The sequence below is a fragment of the Triplophysa rosa genome, linkage group LG17, assembly GCF_024868665.1.
Source record: "Triplophysa rosa linkage group LG17, Trosa_1v2, whole genome shotgun sequence".
Lineage (NCBI taxonomy): Eukaryota > Metazoa > Chordata > Actinopteri > Cypriniformes > Nemacheilidae > Triplophysa > Triplophysa rosa.
Genome location: NC_079906.1, coordinates 17,980,995 through 18,003,980, shown reverse-complemented (window position 1 = coordinate 18,003,980; position 22,986 = coordinate 17,980,995). Strand labels below are relative to the sequence as shown.

Here is a 22,986-nt window from a genome sequence, read left to right as displayed (position 1 = left end):
ATGTTGTTTCTACAGTAGCCCTAAACAGACAAACTGCTCTACAGAGTGCGTTTTGTAAATACGTTATCTTCTTCGAAAACGTGACAACACCTTAGTTCTGTGTCAGGCACCGTAGGGCTTCGAAAGGTAGGGAAGGTGTGGAGTGAACCGTTTGTTGCAATTCGCAACCTCACCGCTAGATTTCAAACAACGGACCTTTAAAAAAGCTTATTTGAGATGGCTGGCAATTTAATTTGCGCTTGCGTGAGACGAACCAACACGTCACGCCCCGAAAATTACATGTATAACTCCTTCAAAAAAGTTTACTTACCCGAAAATCATTGTAGGCTATTATTCACGTAATACCTCACACCGTTTCTGACTGGCTTACATGGAGGACTTTAGGACCAGGGAAGAGTTGCAGCGCTGCATTCCAGCACCTTTTTTGCAAAGGATCTCTTTATTGTGAGAATGGGTATCTCCACACCTCTGTCTCACAGCCAGTTAGAGACACACGTTCAGTGATCACCTGTGATAGACTATAGGTGACGTAACGAATGTCCAGGTAGTGACCATTACACACTTTCTCGTCTCATTGGATTAACTGTCTGCTCTTCCCCTTTGGAATGAGTTTCTTCAGACGCAACAAGAAGAATGAGGACAAAAAGTAAGTTGGCTGTGATTGCTTTCTGATATCTTGGGTCAGGTAGTAAGAAATCATCCGTAAGCAGTCGCAGGTAAACTATTTGCATCGTATGATAACGATCTGTAATTTATATAATTGTCTCTTAGTAGTAAGTAAGTCCCGAAATGTCAATTTTGAATAAAGGCAAGTAAAGCTGCACTTTGGAATTGGAAATTCTCTTGAATTTACGATTCTTATATATATTTTTGAATGAGTGACATCGCAGTTACCACAGCAGTTTCACATTTGATAGATTTATATCTTTTTTTGTGCTTTTTTGGAAAAATAATGTTTCCCACGGCAAGTGACGTAGTCTCAAGTTAATCAAAAGGCGTAATGTCAACACCAACGTAACGGTTGATGTCATAACAGGTATGAGATTTGGAGAAAGATGATTGGATGATAGTTGTTCGACTGCGTGCGGCGTTGCGCTGAGCGATCGTCGTATCGCATCAAAGTACCGCGAGACTGATTCGAGCGCAGTCCTTTAAAAAAGCTCTCGCGGTACTTTGATGCAGGTCGGTCTGCTCTGCGCAGAGCTTCATTATGTCGAACACACCTGTTATTTCTGTAAAAACTCCTCCTTCCTCATTACAAGTACATCACATGTGCTGCACGTTGTCGGCTGTTAATACTTAACAAAGTTTATTATTTTATGACAGAGGTGTTGATTTTCCAGTCTTGTGTAGTTTGTAAGAAAACAGACTTAAGAATGAGAGAAAATCTTTGTGTATGAAGTGATTTCGTTTATTTTCTTGTGTTTTGAGTAATTGAAGCAGAATTGATTGTCCAAATAAAGTTAGGAATGACAAGTTGATTTTGGATAATATTCAAGTAAAATCTTATCTTCAGGGGTTTTCCAAAGACAACACTGTGATATTAAAAGGAAATTGATGGCATAGTGCAAAATGTGTGTTCAGGAAACAGTCTATCAGTAAAGAATAAAAGATCACACATGTCCACATATTTTGATCTTGTTTTAGGGATCCACTCAAGACTGAAGATGTGCTGGACAGCCCCACCTCTCCACTACAGTGAGTGTGGGACACTTAAACAACCGTGTTATCTTCATGGCATGTTTTTACAGATATACTCCTCGTGCCCTGCTTTGTGTCTGGTTGACGTGTACAATCTTTGTCTAATGGACCATAACACCAATTAATCTGACACCAACCGTTCATATAATGATAGCAGATCAGAGTATCTATCCAGCATAAAGCTTCTGTATCCGTTATCAGCAGACAACTTCTCACATACCTATTTTTGTTTCCTCTCTTTTTAGGTCCCCTATCATAGAGAAAGACGGGCTGGACCCTGTCATCACTGATTATGGGTAGGATTCCACTTCCACTTTTCCAAACCTTACCATGCACTTTTCTCTGCTGTGGTCATGCTTTGTGAAGAAAAACGATCAAGTGTCTTGAGCGTTCATGCGTAACTGAGCATGAATACAGATCTCCTGATAAGCCTCACGGGTAAATAAGATGGTTCTATCATGTTACTTCCCACAATGCACTGCATCAGTTATGTGGCATACTTTGTATTGGAAAAGGTAAATTAGTAAGGCTTTTACTAACTGTAGATTTTAGTGAATTCAAAATCCTTGAATCTTTGGAGATTAACGCCTTGCTAGAAGGATTTCATGATTGTCTCATAAAGGGCAGGTTCCTACCACCCTTGTATTATTCATAGGTTCACTCCAGTTGGTGTATCAGCTACATCTCTACACACACACACACACACACACACACACACACACACACACACACACACACATGTCTGGTTTATTATCTCCGTGGGGACAGTCCATAGGCGTAATGAGTTGTATACTGTACAAACTGTATATTTTATCCCCTACCCCTAACCCAACCCCTAAACCTAAAGATCGTAGAAAACTTTTTGCATTATTAGATTTTCAAAAATTATCGTTCTGTACAATTTATAAGCTTTTGTGCCCGTGGGGACCTCAATTTTGGCGTGCGTGCGTGCTCTGCTGGGAAACTCTTGCCCCCTCCTTTGAATATTCATTAAAAAGAATTGAGCCCTCAAGTGGTGTTAATTACAACTGCACTAATCTGCTGTTAGTGGACAAATTTGGGCACTTTGTGATTCCATTTATATTTTACATAAATGTCATAAAATTCTTTCTAATAAATGTAAAATCTTTCAAGTTATGCATTTATTTGGTGATTTTTTTAATGTTACTTTTTTACCTCAATTACTCATTTATTTGAATGTAAAATAAGCAGTTTTCACCCAAAATTCACACGAAAACATGATTTTCATTAAACTAATGATTAAAACTCCACTAATTAAAACACAGTAAAAAACCTTTAAAATAACCGACGCTTCTGTTTTTTGTGACTTAAAGTAGCAGTTACATGAATTAACAATGTAAATATAAAATAAACATTTGTAATGTTATTTTTTCCTAAAATTCACTTAAAAAAGATTTTCATAAAATCTTCATTCCAGTAATTAAAACACAATGAAACCCCCCAAAATATGTCCCACTTTTGTTTTTTTAGTGACATCTGATTTAATCAAAATAGCAATTACATGTAATTTCAATGGCAGTACTCACTGGTTGCATAGGCTAAACTCTATAAACCAATGTTGTAACAAACTTAACGTCTTAATTTCTAGATTTTCATACAAGTTAAAATTGTTGAATTTAAAAAAAATTGTTGGGTACGACTGTGTAAAGATGCCATAATATGCTTACAGACTAATCTAACCGTGTTATAAGGAAAATGCAAAGTAGGAGAAAGTAATCACTTATTTGCAGCAACAAAAATCAGATTTCAAGTAAGAGATCCAGGGTCTCTGCTTTAGTAAACATCTTTGCCATTGTGCTGCAGTGAAAATGTAAAAACTTAACTTGAGCTATGTTTTATCTGGAAGCAAATCATTAAATCTTGCAGTGGTGCTTCGATCTCTCTTTGAAGTTTGCGTATGTGTGTATACGTGTGCGTGTGTATGCGTGTGTGTGTTCTGCACAGTGGCTGATTGGCTTTTTTATTGCTCATTTATTGTCTCATTATTTTTTGTGTGTATGTATGTGTGAGTAGCTGTTTTTATTTTACAAAATAATTTAAAAAAGCACTCTGTTATAGGCTCTTTCAGTTCTTTGTTTGTGGATGTGTGTGTGTTTGCGTGGTTGTGGTTGTGTTTGTGTGCGTTTGTGTGAATGTTGGTCACATTGAGGATGTTGTATAGGCTCACCCCTTCATTTATGTGTATGTATGATATCTGCATTGTGTTGGATTTATTGATGGTTATTGAACGAATAAAAAAATTGCTCTGAATGTGATTAATTTCCAATTTATTTCCTATGGGTGCCCACAAATGGGCACAAACAGCTCATTAAGGAGTTTTTTATTTTCACCAACTTAACATTGTTGAATGAAGTCTAACTTTTTTGGGTATGCTTAGGTGGCAAATTTAGGAAAAAAGTAGCCGAGTTTTTTACCGATCAGATTAAGAGAAAAAACGTTATTTAAGAAAACAAAATCATTTTGCCCACATTTGCCCCAACTTCACTTTAGAGTTAAAGGGATAGTTCACCCAAAAATAAAAATTCTTTCATCATTTATTCACCCCCATGTCGATCAAAACCTGCCTATGACTGCATACACAGCACATTTGCAAGATCACTAAGGTCAATGAATTTGGGTTCATTGGACATGTATTAAGGTCTAAATGTTAGTAAGCATGTTATCAATGTTATTAAGTTTTGCATTTGATCACCACACTACCAGAATGTGTTTAGTTGAAGGTAGTCTGATGTATAGTGAGAGAGAGAGCTGTTTATATTCACTGCAGTGGGTATTCATTTTGAATGTGTGCGTGAGAAGAATCCCATTACTGAAGTAAAACATTGTTATTCTGGCTTCTTTGTCACTTTTTTAGGACTTTCTTTAAAGGTCCAGTGTATGAAAATTAGCGGCACCAAGCGGTAAGGTTGTGAAATGCAACCAACAGCTCACTCTCTATTTGGTCTCTCTTTTGAAGCACTACGGTGGCTGATGCAGAACTAAGATGTCCTCACGTTTTCGCTTCTTTGCCGAAAGGAGATAACGTATTTACGAAACACGTTCTGTAGATCAGTTTGTCCTTTTAGGGCTACTGTAGAAACAACATGGCGAATTCCATGCAAGGAGACCCGCGGTGTATGTAAATAGAAAAAGTTCATTCTAAGGTAATAAAACATAATACTTCATTATGTAAGGTCTTTATACACCTCTGAAGACGTAGTTATGTTTATTAAATTGCATTTCTGTCAATAGAGCCTTCAAAAAATACACATTGGACCTTTAAGTCCATGCCAGCTTGAGTGCGTGTTTTCCTTAAAGCAAAAGACTGACATACTAATCTCTTCATTTTTTTTTCAAAATCAAATTTTAGCTAATATTAAAACTTTTTTTTTTAATTAGAGAAAAAGCAAAACAGAGGGTTTGTCATTTTCTGGCCTAGTTTAATATTCACTCTATCTATAGTTTTCATACTTATTTTTTTCTCTCTCAAACACATCTCAAACTCTCTCCTCAACATGCCTCAGGCTGTGTCACTTCCCTCTGCTGATCTGCGATCTTCGGCTGTCCTCTGCGTCTCGTGATCTCTCCGCTCTTGAGCACTGATTTACAGGCTTGTCCTGGTGTCTAGTGCTGTTGAATATGTTCAGATAAATTCAGATTGTCCTCTCTGTCGCTTAAAGAACTTGTACAACCCCTGCTGCGTCGCTGACCAATCAGAAGCCAGGACGAAGTGTGTAGCATGAGGGCGATGCTGAGAAGAGGAGGAGGCTGAGGTGGTGAGATGTGTACGTGTTTGTTTTGTTAGAAGGCGGGCAGACAGCGGGATAGTCAATCAGAATGTTCACTTTTTCTCTGTGTGATAGTCATCCCATTCTTATTAAGCTCTGCGTTCCTGCCCCGCTGTCCTCTCTGCAGCTTGACTGAGTGTGTGCGTGTGTGTGTGTGTGTGTGTGTGTGTGCCGTAGCCAGAGGGAAGCTGCTGCTTTGCTGATAGAAGCCAGTACGAAGGCCTGTTTGCACACACACTGTGATTTACTCTGCGTCTGCCTCTCTCTAATTTTATCTCCATTATCTCTCTCTCGCTTTACTGCACTCTTCGGTCTCACTGTACCAGATGAAAATGTCAGGAGAGGCAGAAACTCTGTCAAACGGGTAAGACCGCCGTACAGCTGACAGCGTGTTATTCTGTGTGAACGTGTGTTTTAGCAGTGATTGAAGACTTTCTTAACAGACGCGATGCTTTATAAACTGCATAACCAGAAAAGCAGGGGAGGTTTTGGAAATATTAGACAGATAATTGTTTTGGATGCCCTTGCTGTTTGCCTTGTGTCGTATTCATTTGTTGGAGTGTAGAGAATGCCTTTTATGATTCTTGAGGGAGTGTTAAGCATCAGATCTTTTAGAATTGTGAATGTATGTTGTTTGTTTTAGTCATTCTGGTGATGTTCGATTAGTCCTTAGACAGCATCAGCTTTTTAGAATCGCTCAGCGTCATCACCACATTTAGTTTGCTGAGCACTGTACAGATGGTCCGGGGAGAGCAAAGGTTGGTTGTGTCGTATAGCATCTGAACAAACCTCAGCCTACTTCCTTGTGCTAGTTTCGTTCCTGTCCTGATATCAGATATCAATGTCATGGAGGAAATTCTCTCTTGTGTCCTGTGAAGGAAAATCTGGTTATTGACTGTAATCTAATTTTACTGTACATACGGAATCAGAGTTGTTTTGGGGTTGGTGGTGTCAAGTTTACTCCTTTTGGAGTGTAAGAGGCACACAGGAAAGAGAAATCACAAAACACTGACTCTCTGGTTGAGTTGTTCCTTCTAGATGTTGAAATAGAGACCAAATAGAGACTTCAGTATGTGCATGCAGTATATGTATAATAAAAAATTAAGAGGCCATTTCAAAATTATTTTCAGTTTTTCTGAATTTACCGTTTACAGGTATGTGTTTAGGTAAAATTATCCCAAATTTCAAATAAAATTATTGTTTCTATTTGCATTTTTCTGCAGAAAAAGAAAACTGAGGTAACAGGTCAAAATAACAGAAAAGATGCTTCGTATTTTTTCAGACCTCAAATACTGCAAAAAAAACAAGTCCATATTCACTTTTAAGCAACACAACAGTAATATTTGCGCATGTATTTGGAAAAGTTCAAAAATTATTTTTTATGTGAATACCTTTATTTTTATCACAGTTTTCATGTGTCTTGTCATGCTGTCAGTCTTTCACATTGCTTTGTCACTCCTGAAGTTTGAGTTTGTTGAAATTCAACAGACACTGGACTGGAATGGCCACAATACATCTAGAAATGCTGATTATATGAAAATTTGGAATGGTCTCTTAATTTTTTTCACGGCTATATGTACTGTATATATGCATGAATGAACTCAAACATGTCTCGAGGCCAAATTATCTGAGCTTTATTTTCCAGCTTCATTTCATAGGTCTGTATTCTTAATGCATGCCAACAATTGTTATACCAACAATTTTTATTTTTAGAAGAAACGTCTGAGTCAAAGTTAATATTAATGTGACAAAAAACTGGGAACTCAAAGTGGCAGTAGTGGACATGTGAAATGTACATCACTGTAAGAAAAACAAACCACCATTTGGTTAACAGCACCAAATTACATTGAAACTCAATAGACTTGCCCTGTGTTTCATACTGGCAGATTATAGTGATCTTGTTTTTAGCTAAAAGTTAGCAACAGGACATAACAGCATGAAAGTCATCTGCCAGTCATTACCCATGCGAGAACGTGGAGAGACCGTACAGCAAAACCACTCTCAAGTTCTCTGGGTCCAGCAGTAGCCTGAGCCACAAGACGGGGTCCTATCTCCTTAGCCGGTCCCGACATAAAGAACGCCTCTGTGTGAGCCGTTTGGAATGCAGACGTGGCGTTCATTTAGTCACACTTAATAATTTGATTTGCCTCAGTGGAGAAAGCCAGAGAGCCATTGTCACAAAAGTTCTCAATTCCTGGTTAATTTGTCCACATTGAGAGAAGGTCTATGAACGGGGTGTTTAGGGGAGGAAGAACTGTATGTAAAAGCTTGTTGGGTATTATTAGATTATAGGCGGCGTGCTATAATCTCAGTGGGGCACGGCAGAGGTCAGGACCATTACAAATCTGAGCTCAATTTGGAAATGAATTTAAATGGTGTTGCAACGTAAAGAATGTGTCCCTAATGCAGAGATACAATGGGCTTTGATCGTGTCCTTTACTGTCGCCTCCGACTTCTCGCATAACAAACAGCAGCTCCCTAAAATTTTAAAAGCTTACGGTTTAAATGTGTGTTCCTTTTACAATCGTGCAAACAACATTTTACAGTGTATTATGATTTTTTTTGCTGTTTTCAAACATGGCCACAAATATAGCCAAAGTACACTACACCACTCACACACACACACGCACACGCACATGTCTGGTTTACTATCTCAACTCTCAACTCAACTCAACTTTATTTATATAGCGCTTTTACAATTTTCATTGTTATTTATTTTTTTTTTTTGAGACACATTGACCAAGCAAAACAATCAAAGTTGTACCTGCAAAAACAAGAAAAGGTTGAAAACACAGAAGACAGACACACCCACACACAAAACACTCCACACACACAACACACACAGACACAGAGACACACACACACACGGATGCGCACGCACACACACACAACACACAACCCACACACACACACACACACACACACACAGCACACACACAAGACACACACACACACACGTACGTACACAGACAAGTACGCACACACACACACGCTCAGTGAGAGCACACATTTAGGATAAAGGAGAGAGAAGCACAGGTCAAATATAACAGACTATAAATTCCTATATGCAATATTAATTAAGTAAAACTTTAAGATTCTGTCCCCACTATCTCTGTGGGGACAGTCCATAGGCGTAATGTTTTTTATACTGTACAATATTCTATCCCCTATCCCTAAACCTAAAGATCATAGAACACTTTTTGCATTTTTAGATTTTTAAAAAATATTGTTCTGTACAATTTATACGCTTATTTGCCCGTGGGGACCTCAATTTTGGTCTGGTCCCCACTGGCAACAAAAGTGAGTAGGATTTAGGTCTTCACCCTCAGCTTCTTTAGCAAGGCAGTGGTCGTCTTGGAGGTGTGTTTGGGGTCATTGTCATGTTGGAATACTGCCCTGCGGCCCGGTCTCCGAAGGGAGGGGATCATGCTCTGCTTCAGTATGTCACAGTACGTGTTGGCATTCATGGTTCCCTCAATGAACTGTAGCTCCACAGTGCCGGCAGCACTCATGCAGCTCCAGACCATGACAATCCCACCACCATGCTTGACTGTAGGCAAGACACACTTGTCTTTGTACTCCTCACCTGGTTGCCGCCACACACGCTTGACACCATCTGAACCAAATAAGTTTATCTTGGTCTCATCAGACCACAGGACTTGGTTCCAGTAATCCATGTCCTTAGTCTGCTTGTCTTCAGCAAACTATTTGCGGGCTTTCTTGTGCATCATATTTAGAAGAGGCTTCCTTCTGGGACGACAGCCATGCAGACCAGTTTGATGCAGTGTGCGGCGTATGGTCTGAGCACTGACAGGCTGACCCCCACCCCTTCAACCTCTGCAGCAATGCTGGCGGCACTCATACGTCTATTTCCCAAAGACAACCTCTGGATATGACGCTGAGCATGTGCACTCAACTTCTTTGGTCGATCATGGCGAGGCCTGTTCTGAGCGGAACCTGTCCTGTTAAACCGCTCTATGGTCTTGGCCACCGTGCTGCAGCTCAGTTTCAGGGTTTTGGCAATCTTCTTATAGCCTAGGCCATCTTTATGTAGAGCAACAATTCTTTTTTTCAGATCCTCAGAGAGTTCTTTGCCATGATGTTGAACTTCCAGTGACCAGTATGAGAGATTGAGAGCGGTAACACCAAATTTAACACACTTGCTCCCCATTCACACCTGAGACCTTGTAACACTAATTAATCACATGACACCTGGGAGGGAAAATGGCTAATTGGGCCCAATTTGTTGCCAGCGGTTTAGACATTAATGGCTGTGTGTTGAGTTATTTTGAGGGGACAGCAAATTTACACTGTTATACAATCTTTACACTCACTACTTTACATTGTAGCAAAGTGTCATTTCTTCAGTGTTGTCACATGAAAAGATATAATAAAATATTTACAAAAATGTGAGGGGTGTACTCACTTCTGTGAGATACTGTAGGTGTCTGTATACTGTACGCTGTGAAGGTAACAGCGTTCTTGGTGCTCTTCGATCTAAATTGAGCAGCTCTGGAGGGGATTCTCTGCAGCAGAGAGCTGTGACTTCACGCTCACACGAAACGGGTCGTGTGGAAGTAGTGTGAGATTTCTGCAGATGCTCACAAAGGCCTGCTGTGTGAGCATAAGCTTCCTGTCAAGAGTTAACATCCAAATCTCTCAGACTACAACCAGTGGAATCGGTAGTGCTGACGTCTTGTTGTATGTGTTTGTATTTGTCCTATATTGTACCTTTAAACTGATTTGGTTTGGTTGGGGAAAGATATCTGATAGGGTTAGTATTAAAATTGTTGGTATGATGACTCTTACTTTTGTTCAGAAATCAACATTTTTTATTTGTGTAATAATATAGTTCACATAAAGAGGTGATGATTTACTCACTCACCCTAATATTGTTCCAAAAATTGATGAGTTTTCTCTGAATTTTTTTGATAATGAAAGTGACTGGAACTGTTAAGCTCCAAAGTAACAAACAAACAAAAAAACTAAGAAAAGAATCGCAAGTAGTCAATACAACTCATGTAGCCTGCAAAATTTCAAGTTTTGTTTCGTGTTCTGCTGGTGGGGAGTTCATGACAGAATTATTTTGACTTGTAGGTGCACTGTTCCTTTAAGACTGATACTTTGAGAAATATTAGTTATTTATAACCATCTCTAATTTTTCTGTTTTAAATGATCCATATCTCTCCTCTTTTTGTTTGTCTATGTGTGTTAGGTCGGAGAAATCTGACCTGTCCGTGGCTCTTCAAGACTGTATGACAGCACTGGATCTGTTCCTACAAAATGAGTTTGATGAGGCTCTTACCAGACTAAGGAGCAGGTAAGGCTGCACATGTTTCATAATCTACAGCGTTTCAGCTTGTGTTTTTTTACCCAGTTAGCCCTTAATATTCATTTGCGGTGTGGGTGGTTTGCTTTTTTGGCTTAGATCAGTCAGCATAGCAACACCCTGTCAACCACACAAAACTTCTTAGCCACAACATAGTAATGTGCTAATGTGCGAGATCCCCAAGTGCTTTTAGTATGTCACCGTCTATGTATAATCTTGAATGCCAAGAAGGTAGCTACCTACGTAGGCAGTGGGCACTAAGGCAGCCACTGAGTTGTAGGACAAAACGAATGGTGTCTTCTCTTTTATTATGTGTGTTGCAAGTGTGTTACATAATCTACATTATAATCTTCTTACATTGTTCCTGTTACATTTTGTCCTATTGTTTTGTGAGGGTGAGGTGCATTAATCCACATTCAGTCATTAAATGGGTGTTTCTCGGTTAAATCTCACATATCCCCAAATCTACTGAATATGTTCCGCTCTCTTGAGATTTACTTCTACACCTTTTCTTGTTCGTAGACCACACCCTGTTTCATTTGTATGCTGGGTCTTAGATCGTCTGACATTACTCTCTTCCACACCACCCACAGCTGTGCATGGGCGTGTATCTGTGTGCATGTCATTATTAATCTGTTGGGTTTTACTACTTATTTTATATGTCAGTCTGAATAACAGCTGTCGTATGTCACCTCCATTTATGCAATTATTATTAGAACCATAAACAAGCATTGAAAAGCTGTTAAGAAGGAAGTGATTTAAAGGAGGAAAGATACGCACAGACCTATCACTCGCCTCTGCTAAACGTTCTCGCTGTTTGAACTTGCACACAGTGAAGACACAGTTTTGTGATGTACTAATGGGTTTGCATTAGTCGCGTCCCAACCCATTCCAACCAGCAGGGCTAGGCCGCTACAGGCGTGGAGCTATACACGTGTGAGGGGAAAAGGAAGTTACAAACAGATGAAGAAAGAGAGTGAGAGAGAGAAAAGAGTAATGCTTGGCTCAGTATTAAAACCTCTTGTCTGTACAGGTCCAGATTGAAAAATGATAGAACGCATCACACAAGATCAGATCTGAGAAGATCAGCCTCTCCTTACTGTTATATTCTTTCACATATGATTTATGATTTGCCTGGAATAGTTAATTTGGTATTATTAACATTATTGGTTATGTGACGTGATGAGTTTTCTTAGCTCTCGTAACTCTCTTAAAGGGAAAGTTCTCCCCCAAATAAAAATCCTGTCATTTAGACTATTTAGACATTTAGGCGAACTTTGTTTTGAAGAACACAAAAGGACGTTCATTTAATGAAGACGAATATATTAAATAAAAAATGTAATAAAATAGAAGAAAATAGACTCATTTTAACATTCGAAAAAGCACCCAAGAAAGTATGCGTGGCTCGCTGAAAGCAACAACGCTGACAACGTTTTACAAAGTCAGCTCATTCTTTATCCACATAATGATTATGTTCCATGACAAAGCAGGTATGTGAAAAGTTGAATTGCACGTTTGTGTGGTATGCATTGTGTAGGGAGGGGTCAGAATGGTTGTTCACCAGTCATCCACCGGCGATGGAATCTATTTCTTTATTATAGGACGTAAAAAAACATGAGGACACAAACAATTTGTCCGCATTGCTGTGCACCTGTCACACCAGCAGTAGTCTATTTGTAGCGGTAAACCTGTTCAGCTGGAGTCTCAAGGCAGGAATGTTGGACCAGGAGTGTCACATTCTGTCTTGTTCGTGAAAGGACTAAACCCACACAGGAATGAATTAAACATATAGCTCACTTAAGTTTGTTTGCCTTTAAACTAAAAACAGTAAACTAGAAGTTTAACGGCCTTTAATTCTTAAGTAAAATGAAATTGTGTCAAAGTTACAAGCTGCAGTTCATTACGATTTTATCCATTTACCACAAAAAAACTAATTTCTGATGAAGAAAAGAAAGAAGACGTTCTCTGAAGACATGATAAAAAATTCAAGAATAGTGTTTTTATTTTCTATTTGGATTAGTGTATTAAGAGTGATGATATCACTCTGCGTGCTGTATGGTTATCAATCTGGTCTATCTGATGTTTTTAAATGATTCAGAGGTGAACTTTCTCCTTCTCCGCTATGTATAGATCTAATGTCTTTTTTGTTCTCTGGCAGGAATAAAGACAGCATGTACCACGCACTTACATATGCCACCATACTAGAAATGCAGGCCATGATGACCTTTAACCCGGAGGATATCTTGACAGCGGGAAACACTATGAAAGAAGCACAGGCTTTGTGCCAACGGTGTGTGTTCCAATATTTTAACAATTTTATGATGTCATTTTACAATATATAATGTATTGCTTTTGTTGATGTACGATAACATGATATACATAAAGCAGGATCTAAAAGTCTGAGAAGACATACAGTATATGTGACCCTGGACAACAAAACCAGTCTTATGGGTCAATTTTTCGAAATTGAGATTTTTACATAATCTGAAAGCTGAATAAATAAACTAGATAGATATAGATAGATATAGACTAGTATAGATATATGAGTTGTTAAAATATGACAATATCTGGCTGAGATACAACCGTTTAAAACTCAGGAATCTGAGAGCACAAAAAAATCAAAATATTGAGAAAATTGCCTTTGAAGTTGTTAATCAGAGGCACTGTGGCAGACCATCCACTCACAAAAATAAAGTTTTTATATATTTAAGGTAGGAAATTTACAAAATATCTTCATGGAACATGATCTTTACTTAATATCCTAATGATTTTTGGCATAAAAGAAAAATCGATAATTTTGACCCACACAATGTATTTTTGTCTTTTACTAAAAATGTTCCCGTGCTACTTAAGACTGGTTTTGTGATCCAGGGTCACATATGACATTTGTAATCTTGGAAATATGACTTGTTTACTGTGAATCACAAAAGGAGATATTTTGAGAAATGTCTCTGTGGTTTTGTATCCATACCATCAACGAAGGCCAATGTTGTTTGCTTACCAACATTTTAAAAATATTTTCTGTTGTATTCTGCAAAAGAAAGAAAGTCACTGTCATTTGGAATGACATGAGGGTGCGTAAATGATCAAATGAATTTTCAGGTTCCTCTTAGTTATGTCACATTTGTATCGGTGATGTAATACTAGAATGCTGCAGGTTTAAGGCTATCACTGCATACCAGATTGCAGAGGAATTTCAGAAGCCAGCGACACACTGTGTTGAGGGGGTGTTAAAATCTGCTGTATTCTTGCGTTTCCAGGCACCACACGCATGCACACACCCTCTGGAACTCCACCACGTCATACCAAGCCCTATAGAAATGGAATGTGACTGCCAGCTGATCCCATTAAACATACACGCACACATAAGCCCTTTAACTTTCAATACGTCACTGATAACAGTCACCTGCACATACAAGAGGGAAAACCAGTTCTGCCAAAATACATTCACTACAATACTCTACAAATAGACTTGTAGTGGATCGGCAGATCTACGCTATGATTTGTTTCGCTAAGTAGATTTACTCCTTTTAGTATGACATTTTAAGGTTGCCTGTCTTTCATAAGTTTGGACCACTCGTGGGCGATCACAGTAAATGACAGGACATTTAACATAAGTGAAGTAATTAGAAGTCACTTTATTTGTGGAATTTAAAAGAACAGCTCACACAAAAATGAAATTTCTTTCATCGTTTACTTTTCATTGTATCTTTCATCACCCTAATGTCATTCCAAACCTGTGTGACTTTCGTCTGCAGAACACAAAAGAAACATTTATTTTTGAAGAAGGTTGGTAACCAAACAACATTTGCCCCCATTGACTTCCATTGTATGGACACAAAACCACTGAGACATTTCTCAGAATATCTTCTTTTGTGTTCCACAGAAGTTGTTGTTTCGAACAACATGAAGGCGGAGAAATGATGACAGAATTTTTATTTTGGTTAAACTATCACAATGTGAAGCACAAGTAAGAGATTGTAATGAGAAGATATAATTTAGTATAGGTAACAAAGATTTACTGATTTAACAAATGAACACTTTCTAATCTTTTATGTACCCCTTGGAACCTATTGAAATACGCCTTGGAGTTGTGGCCTAAATGTCTACACCCCCAGCATTCATTTGCATGTCTTGTATTTGTGTAAATCAATAGAAGCCAAACTAACTCAGAACATGTTTGTTTATGAATGTTTAGTTTCACAGCCATTATGCGCTAATCCAATGGTTTTATTTATTTATTTACAGTAAATCAATTGATTTTGAGTCGAGTGTAAGTTTGACCGCTGTACACACTGGATTATAACAGAGAATGTGTATGTGTGTGTGCATGTTATGTAGTGTCCTCTACTGAGGGGCCATTGTGTTGTTCTGCCTGTGTAGCTCAGGACTGATAAAACTGTCATTACAGGTACCGTAAAAAGTCTTCTTTCAACAGCAAACACTCCACAGAAGGTGGGAATCTATATAAATACTTCATCAAATTATGTATTCATAAAGTTGATAAAGAATTAAGTCAAACTTATATTTGAGATTGTTACTATAAAATGTACAGTGGCCCCAAAAAGTTTCTATACTTAATTTAATTGTAAAGAAACAGCACACACGTTTTAGGCAAAACATTAAAAGCTTGTTAGGTTTCAACTTAAAAGCAATTAATAAATGTATATTGTTCAAATTTAAGAAAAATGAATTTTTCCTCTTGAATACCGGAACGTGTCCAAAGTGATTAAATGCATAAGTTGGATATCTACAATAGCTTCTCAAAGGTTTCTTGTTGCCATGAGGATAATATTTATTCAAACATTTTTCTGTGTAAGGGCCACCACGTGAAGATATACTGAAACCATATTTACTTTTATGTCCTCCCCAGAGGAGCTCCATGCTGAAGTGTGCTATGCTGAATGTCTTCTCCAGAGGGCAGCACTCACTTTCCTGCAGGTGGGTAAATCTATTTCGTTGCTGTGAGTGAGGTTAAAGTATTACTGAGAAGTCAGGTTGTTTTCTAAAATATATCAATGTGCTGATGAAACTAAATTTCAATTTTTAATTGTGAATTTATGTTCCTTTTTGCAGGATGAAAACATGATCAGCTTCATCAAGGGTGGAATAAAAGTGAGAAACAGTTATCAAATATACAAGTAAGTCCTCATTCAACTGAGATTTGTTTGGATTTTATTATATTGCACCTAAATATTTTACAGAGCAAAATGACTCAAACTCCTGCAAAACATCCACACACGGGCATTTAGTAAAACAACGCATATGTGTATTTTATATATATTACCTCATAAATGTAGGAATCTCTTAAAACAGCATGTTAGGCTGTACTAGTAAATTGGTTCATATTCATATCTGGACTAAATAATGCCTTTTTATAAATCTAAAGAAGATTAAATGTGTCTTTAAAGGTTGGTGTTAAGGTGTAGTACTGTACATTGTACCTAAATAAACCTAGAAATGTGTTGTATTAATTGCACCTTAAACTAATATTTTACCCTAAAATAAAAAATCTGTCATAATTGTCTCATGTTATTCAAAACTGTTTATGACTCTTTTTTTCTGTGGAACACAAAAGAAGATATTTTAAGAAATGTCTTAGTGGTTTTGTGTTTATACAATGGAAGTCCATGGGTGCCTGTGTTGTTTGGTTACCAACATTCTTCAAAATATCTTCTTTTTTTTGTTCTGCTGAAGACAGAAAGTCATACAGGTTTGGAATGACATGAGGGTGAATAAATGATGAAAGAATTGTCAGTTGGGTGAACTGTCACTTTAATGAGATATTCAATTGAAATTGTGAGTCAATTTAAGTTACACTAATGAAAGTCATTTTTAAGAGTCAGATAAGGTACGATACCCTCTTAAAATAAAAATGACATTACTAGATCCTCACAATTATATGCACAAAAGATTATGTGTGAGTTTGTGCTTACATTATAAAGTGTATATGTTTACATAATTATTATGATGTTCATTTATGTGTGTTTGTGATTTATTTCAAGGGAGCTACATACATTCCTGAAGTCCTCAGCTTATGTGAATGGTGACAATCACGGTCATTTTGAAGGAGGAGTTCAACTCGGAGTCGGGGCCTTTAATCTGGTGAGTTATGTTATCTGTTGACCTCTGTCTTTTAAAGACAATTTAGGGCCCCGTCTAAAACAAGAACTGAACCTTGAACATTAATGAATCCTAGCATCCTAGCACTGTTTTCTCAACCTTTCACCTGTTTCTACCAGATGTTGTCGCTGTTGCCAACGAGGACTCTCAAGTTGTTGGAATTTGTGGGCATCTCTGGTAACAAAGTGAGTATTGTGTACTACCAAGCTTAGTTTGGCTTTGCTCACATTTGGCCTGCGCTAACGAAACTGAATCTGAGCTTGCTTATTTTTTCTAGCAGTGTCAGTGTGTATGCTGGTGCTTTTAAACTGCGCCAGATGTAGCAAAGCATAAATATTTGTGAATGATGGCCTGATCTTACTTTGGTGTGTTGTGTCTGTCCATCTTGGGTATGTTTGAAATGGTTATCCTTTAACCCATGTGTTGTGTATATGTGTGTGTGTGCTGTAGGAGTGTGGTCTTGACCAGCTTCAGGAGGGGTCAGCCGAGCACACATTCAGGTCTTTTCTATGTACCATGTTGTTACTTTGCTACCACACCTTCATGAGCTTCATTCTGGGTAAGGATTTTCACCAGCATGGTGTCTTATATAAAGTGATCTGCCCCTGAATAACAATCATCAATAAAATATTGCCAATTTAGATAGTCAAAGTATGTAACATTGTGCTATTCCGTGTTGTCTCATATTGTGGGATTTAGGCACTGGAGAGGGAGACGTAGAAGATGCAGAAAAATTACTCCAGCCTTATCTGAAAAAGTATCCAAAGGTACTCAACCATCATATTCAAAACACAGTAATGCAGGATTGATCTGGACTATTTTCACATGCTCATGTTGACACATTATTTTTTTAATGATGACACTATATGATGAACATTTATGAAGCACCTGTTATTAAATAACTAAATGAGTTGACCCTAACGTAACCCAAAAATGAAAATTCTGTCATCATTTACTCACCCTATTGTCATTTCAAACCTGTATGACTTTCATTCTTCCCCAGAATACAAAAGATATTTTGAAGAAAGTTGGTAACCGAACAGCGCCAGCACATATTCACTTCTATGGACACAAAACCAATGCAAGTCAAAGGGTGCCAGTTAACAACATTCTTCAAAATATCTTCTTTTGTGTTCTGCGGAAGAAAGAAAGTCATATAGGTTTGAAATGACGCGAGGGTGAGTAAATAATGACAGATTTTCATTTTTGGGTGCACTTTCACTTTAAGTCAATAAAAGTCAAGTTTATTTCTTTGGTGCTTTTCAGAATTTTGCAACTGTACAGAAAACATGTTGTGAAACAAATACAAGAAAGAAAGGAAGAAAGAACATGTATGACATATGTATGTCTATGTGTATGCATAAATGGCAATATATAGCATATAAGCATAAAAACATGAAAATCATAAAATACATTATATTACTGAATATAGAATAGATGATATTATTATGGCAATTGTCCTAAAAGAAGCACATTAGCAACACTATCCGTATAAAATAATACTTTTAATTAGGTTTTATTCAAACCTTATTAGCTCTATCAAGTATGTGCATCAAATTATTGTTATTATTAAAAACTAAATAGACATAACTTGTTTGTGTCTTTCAGGGATCCATTTTCCTGTTCTTCGCTGGCCGAATAGAGGAAATCAAAGGAAATATAGATGCTGTACGTCATTGTTACTTCCTATCTAATGCATAAAAAGACTTTCATTTTGACTATAATTTGCCAGTTGCATGTGTGTGCATGTGATTCTACGTATATGATCTTGTCCTGCAGGCTATCAAGCGCTTCGAGGAGTGCTGTGAGGCCCAGCAGCACTGGAAACAGTTCCATCACATGTGTTACTGGGAACTGATGTGGTGTTTCACATATAAGAGACAATGGAAGATGGCCTACATTTATGCAGATCTGCTTAGCAAGGAGAACGCCTGGTCCAAGGTGACACCCTAAAACACACGGTGTACTAGTGCACGAAATAGATAATGAAGAGGTCACTTGATCGATCTGTGTGTAAACGAAAGCACATATTTTAATAATCATCTAATGATAAAATATGGAACTACGGATTTTGTTCAGAGTTTATAGGCTGTGCTGATATAACATGAATGAAGACAATTATTCTCCAGCTGGGATGTTTCTGTTTACGATGCAGTTTTAAACCCATCTTTCTCTTCACACACACTTTTCTGCAGGCCATGTACGCATATATGAAAGGTGCTTACCTCAGCATGCTGAGTCGTGAGGAATGCCAGCCTTTCAGCGAGGACGAGGTGGCTTTGTTTAGGTAATGGCAAGAGAAGTCTTTGTATGTGTGTGCAGAGGCGCTTTGTTAAGAGGATATAACAACAAAATCTATAAATATATTACAATGTTTAGATGAGAAAAGCTTATTCAATGATTCAATTAAACGACCTCAGCAGTCATGTACTGTAATGTCATTTTACTCAAGCAAGTGCTGGGGGATCTTACTTTTGATTTTAAACTTTTATTGTAGTCTATTGTCGTCATCTTGCCAAAAACATATCATACATACTGTATATATTTCATTAATACAAACCTATGGTGCGTTTAATGCTCTTTAGGCAAGTTCCTGGTCTGAAGCAGAAAATAGCTGGAAAGTCATTGCCCACAGAGAAGTTTGCCATCAGAAAAGCCAGACGCTATAATTCAGAAAATCACATTCCTCTTCCTGCACCGCCATTGGTCAGTGCCTGTACTGAATGAAACGACTGTACAGTAACCTACAATAACAAGTAACATACAATGTATTCTAGCAGATCCCAAAAAATAAAATTATGAACTTGATAAACAGATAATAAGCTTTATAAATTGTCACTCTCCGTGCACATGTATCAGACGCATGCATCTTTGTGAATAAAAAATAAACAAAGGGAAACACCTTGACGATGCATTCTTTGATTCTCATTCATTGTGCGGATATGTTTACACAACAGGAAATGATGTATATCTGGAACGGCTACACTGTGATTGGAAAGCACAAGGACCTGACAGAGGGCATTCTGCAGACCCTGAACGAGGCGCAGCAGAGGATTGAGCAACAGCCAAGTAATGTTTCGTATTCCACAGAAAAATAATCAACAACTCAGACACACTACATGTATCACGACCGGCTTATTTTCTCTCTCTGCGTGTTTTCTCTCAGGGACAGAGTTTACCACAGATGACCTGTGTGTTGTCGGTCTGCTGAAAGGACTCTGTCTCAAACACTTGGGCCGTAAGGAAGAAGCTGAACATTACTTCACCCTGGTCCTTTGCAAGTCAGTCTGAATCTTAATAATCACAATAATATCGATGTCATTGAGGTCTTAAGACAGACATAGCTTGTTTCCTATTTTTGACATTGACAAGACGTCCAGTGACGTCCAGTTAGATTAGTATGACTGGTTAAATGAGATTTATTTTAGTCACAGAAAAAAGAGAAAAATACCTAATCATTGATTTACCTTGTTTGCGTCACTGTTTAAGGTCTCTCTTTCTCTCTCTCTCTCGGTTTGCACGTATGCTTATTTAGTGAAAGTCAGATTAAATATGATCACTACCTGGTGCCGAATGCTCTTCTGGAACATGGTTTGCTGTGTCTGGAAGTGGGCAGAATAGAAGAAGCTATAAGACATCTGGAGGCAGCCAAGTGAGCTCATTATAAACTGCTTTGCACTTTTCCTCTGTGTTTTAAACCTTTATACTGCTACATAAAAGTCAATTATATATTCAGTCGTTCCCTAAAGTCTTTTACACTATTAACGGTCATTTCTTTGACATGCCACTAGGCAAAATTACAAGAACTACTCCATGGAATCACGAACACACTTTCGAATTCAGGCAGCGCTGCAGAAGGCACGAGGGACGATCGAGAACGGAGACACCTGCTCACCCTCCAGTCCTTAATGGCAGCCGAGATCGAGCTTGACACGGGGCGTGGAAGCGCATGTACCAAAAGGAGGACTAAAAGGAGCGCATGACCCATTAGAGCAGAACTGAACATAGATACAAATCATTTCATTATGAGTTTAAACAGGACATGGAACCACAGGCAATGTGCGAATCAGTTAAGGCACACAATTGACGACAGGCTATTATAATTTGAAAATGAACCAATATTGTTTTTGTTTAAAATAGTACATTTATTATAGTAAACTACAATAATAACATATTGGTAAATCAGGATAAGTAAGAACATTGTCAGCTGTGAAACTTATTTGGGATACCTTTAGAACTTGTATTGGTAATGCTCTCCGCAACCTTCGGTCAACCTGTGACATTATGAGACATGGCTGTGCCTTTTGTCCAATCGTAATGCATGTTTTATTTGGTCTAAATAAGCATAGCTATTAGTTTACTTTGCAATCTTTTGAGGTTAAATAGGTTACAGAATCAAGCCTCCAAAGGTTAAATTAATGCAAGTTTTGACATCATGGGTCAAATCTCAGGGACTGGATAAGTCCTGTTCTAACAGTTTTTTTGTTTTTGTGTGCATAATCTGTTTTAGTGTTAAATAAGAAATGGTCTGACTTAATAGCAGTGTTGGGCAAGTTACTTGGAAAAAGTAATTAATTACTAATTACATATTCAATAGTGTAATTAGATTACTGTATAAATTACTCTCTCCAAAAAGTCTCTTATGTCCTGTATCAACCTTGATTAGTTAAATGATTCAAGGATAGACATGAAACGGCTCTTTTAATTCATTCAAATAAATAACATACTATAAATAAATAACATACTACATACTACAACATACTACAACTACATACTACTGACCAAAGTATTACAAATGTGAGAATTATACATAAAGAGCATGGATTTTAAAGTTAGACTTTGAATTTTGATGTCAATTCCACTATTGCACAAACACATATATTATATAAAGTAGTTGAATTACATCAGAAGTAACTGTAATTAAATTACAGTAAAAAATAGAGTAATCCCTTACTTTACTTTTCAAGGGAAAAGTAATTCAGTTACAGTAACGAATAACTTAGTAACTAGTTACAACCAACACTGCGTAATAGCAGAAAAACACTAGTAAAATGCACACTGGAATTTTGGGAGGTTGTTTAGTTTTATTTTGCTTTTTTAATATTTATTCACTGTTACGTTGCCTTTGAAACTGTCCAGGTTTAAGTGGGCAGCTGAATGTGTCTTTTAGAAAGGCAGTCTCCTTCATGTGGACTGAGTCCAAATCGTACTTGAGCTTAAAACAAACAAGTCTTTTACATGCATGCAGGACAGGCTGGTGTGCCAGTTTCAACCAGCGTGAGGGATGCATTGATAATCACTAAAGCCTTACATTATGAAAAAGAGAAAAACTTGGAGCTGGTTCAGGACAGAGAATTCGATTTTGTTTAGTATATGTACGCTGCTTTTAAAGCTTTTCACAACATTGTAAACAATCTTAATAGAGCTAAAAAATTGTTCTCAAATGAAGTGTATGCATTTTTTTGTTAGACTGTCTTGTATTGCAAGGCCTATTTTAAATTGTGTTTTAGAATAATTTATCCCCATTCTTTCCACTGCAGCGTGTCTGTTTTATGATATTCAGATCTGCCAAAGTCAAGGAAAAACATCATCAGATCACGTCACACCATGCATTTGATGTTATGGCCTACTTGTAACATGATGTACGTTTATTATTGAAAGAACTGACCAGCAAAGTCACACCGACTCATAAATGGCAAAGGAGAAATGTGTACAAATGAATTATGTGTGTTTTACAGTATTTCTCTCATTAAATATTCTTACTGATTCAGATTGATTTTACAGGCTTTGGGCTATAGAGGTCAGCAAATCCTGTATGTGGTGCATGGCTACTGTACAAATAGACATTCCTGTAAATACTTACATTTTCTAATTTAAAATTAAATGATATAATTACATTCTGGATCTTTTTGCTTTTCTCTGTTGTGTACATGATATGACCATGACTAATCCATACATAAAAATCAGTGCTGTATGTGACGAAATAATAAAATTCAATATCCAACACAGATCTACGTTTTAAATCTCAAAACCATAAACCAACAA

At 37.5% G+C, this 22,986-nt stretch overlaps 1 protein-coding gene across 4 annotated transcripts; it reads left to right on the top strand.

Annotated features, from left to right (window-relative positions):
- Positions 1–459: 459 nt before the first annotated feature.
- Positions 460–22,940, top strand: ttc39a (tetratricopeptide repeat domain 39A). 4 transcript variants are annotated; one of them, XM_057357413.1, is made up of 20 exons: positions 460–646; positions 1,648–1,698; positions 1,947–1,997; positions 10,705–10,809; positions 12,977–13,108; positions 15,230–15,273; positions 15,692–15,759; positions 15,895–15,959; positions 16,824–16,923; positions 17,061–17,126; positions 17,392–17,500; positions 17,641–17,708; positions 18,550–18,609; positions 18,721–18,882; positions 19,137–19,228; positions 19,527–19,647; positions 19,899–20,010; positions 20,108–20,222; positions 20,477–20,593; positions 20,733–22,940. In XM_057357413.1, the coding sequence occupies exons 1-20, from the start codon at positions 606–608 to the stop codon at positions 20,848–20,850; spliced, it is 1,797 nt and encodes a 598-aa protein (XP_057213396.1). In that variant the 5' UTR covers positions 460–605; the 3' UTR covers positions 20,851–22,940. The 4 variants fall into 4 exon arrangements, with proteins under 4 accessions (XP_057213396.1, XP_057213397.1, XP_057213399.1 ...); XM_057357414.1 differs by lacking the exons at positions 460–646; positions 1,648–1,698; positions 1,947–1,997 and adding exons at positions 5,417–5,486; positions 5,816–5,853; XM_057357416.1 differs by lacking the exons at positions 460–646; positions 1,648–1,698; positions 1,947–1,997 and adding exons at positions 5,461–5,477; positions 5,816–5,853.
- The last annotated feature ends 46 nt before the right edge of the window (positions 22,941–22,986 follow it).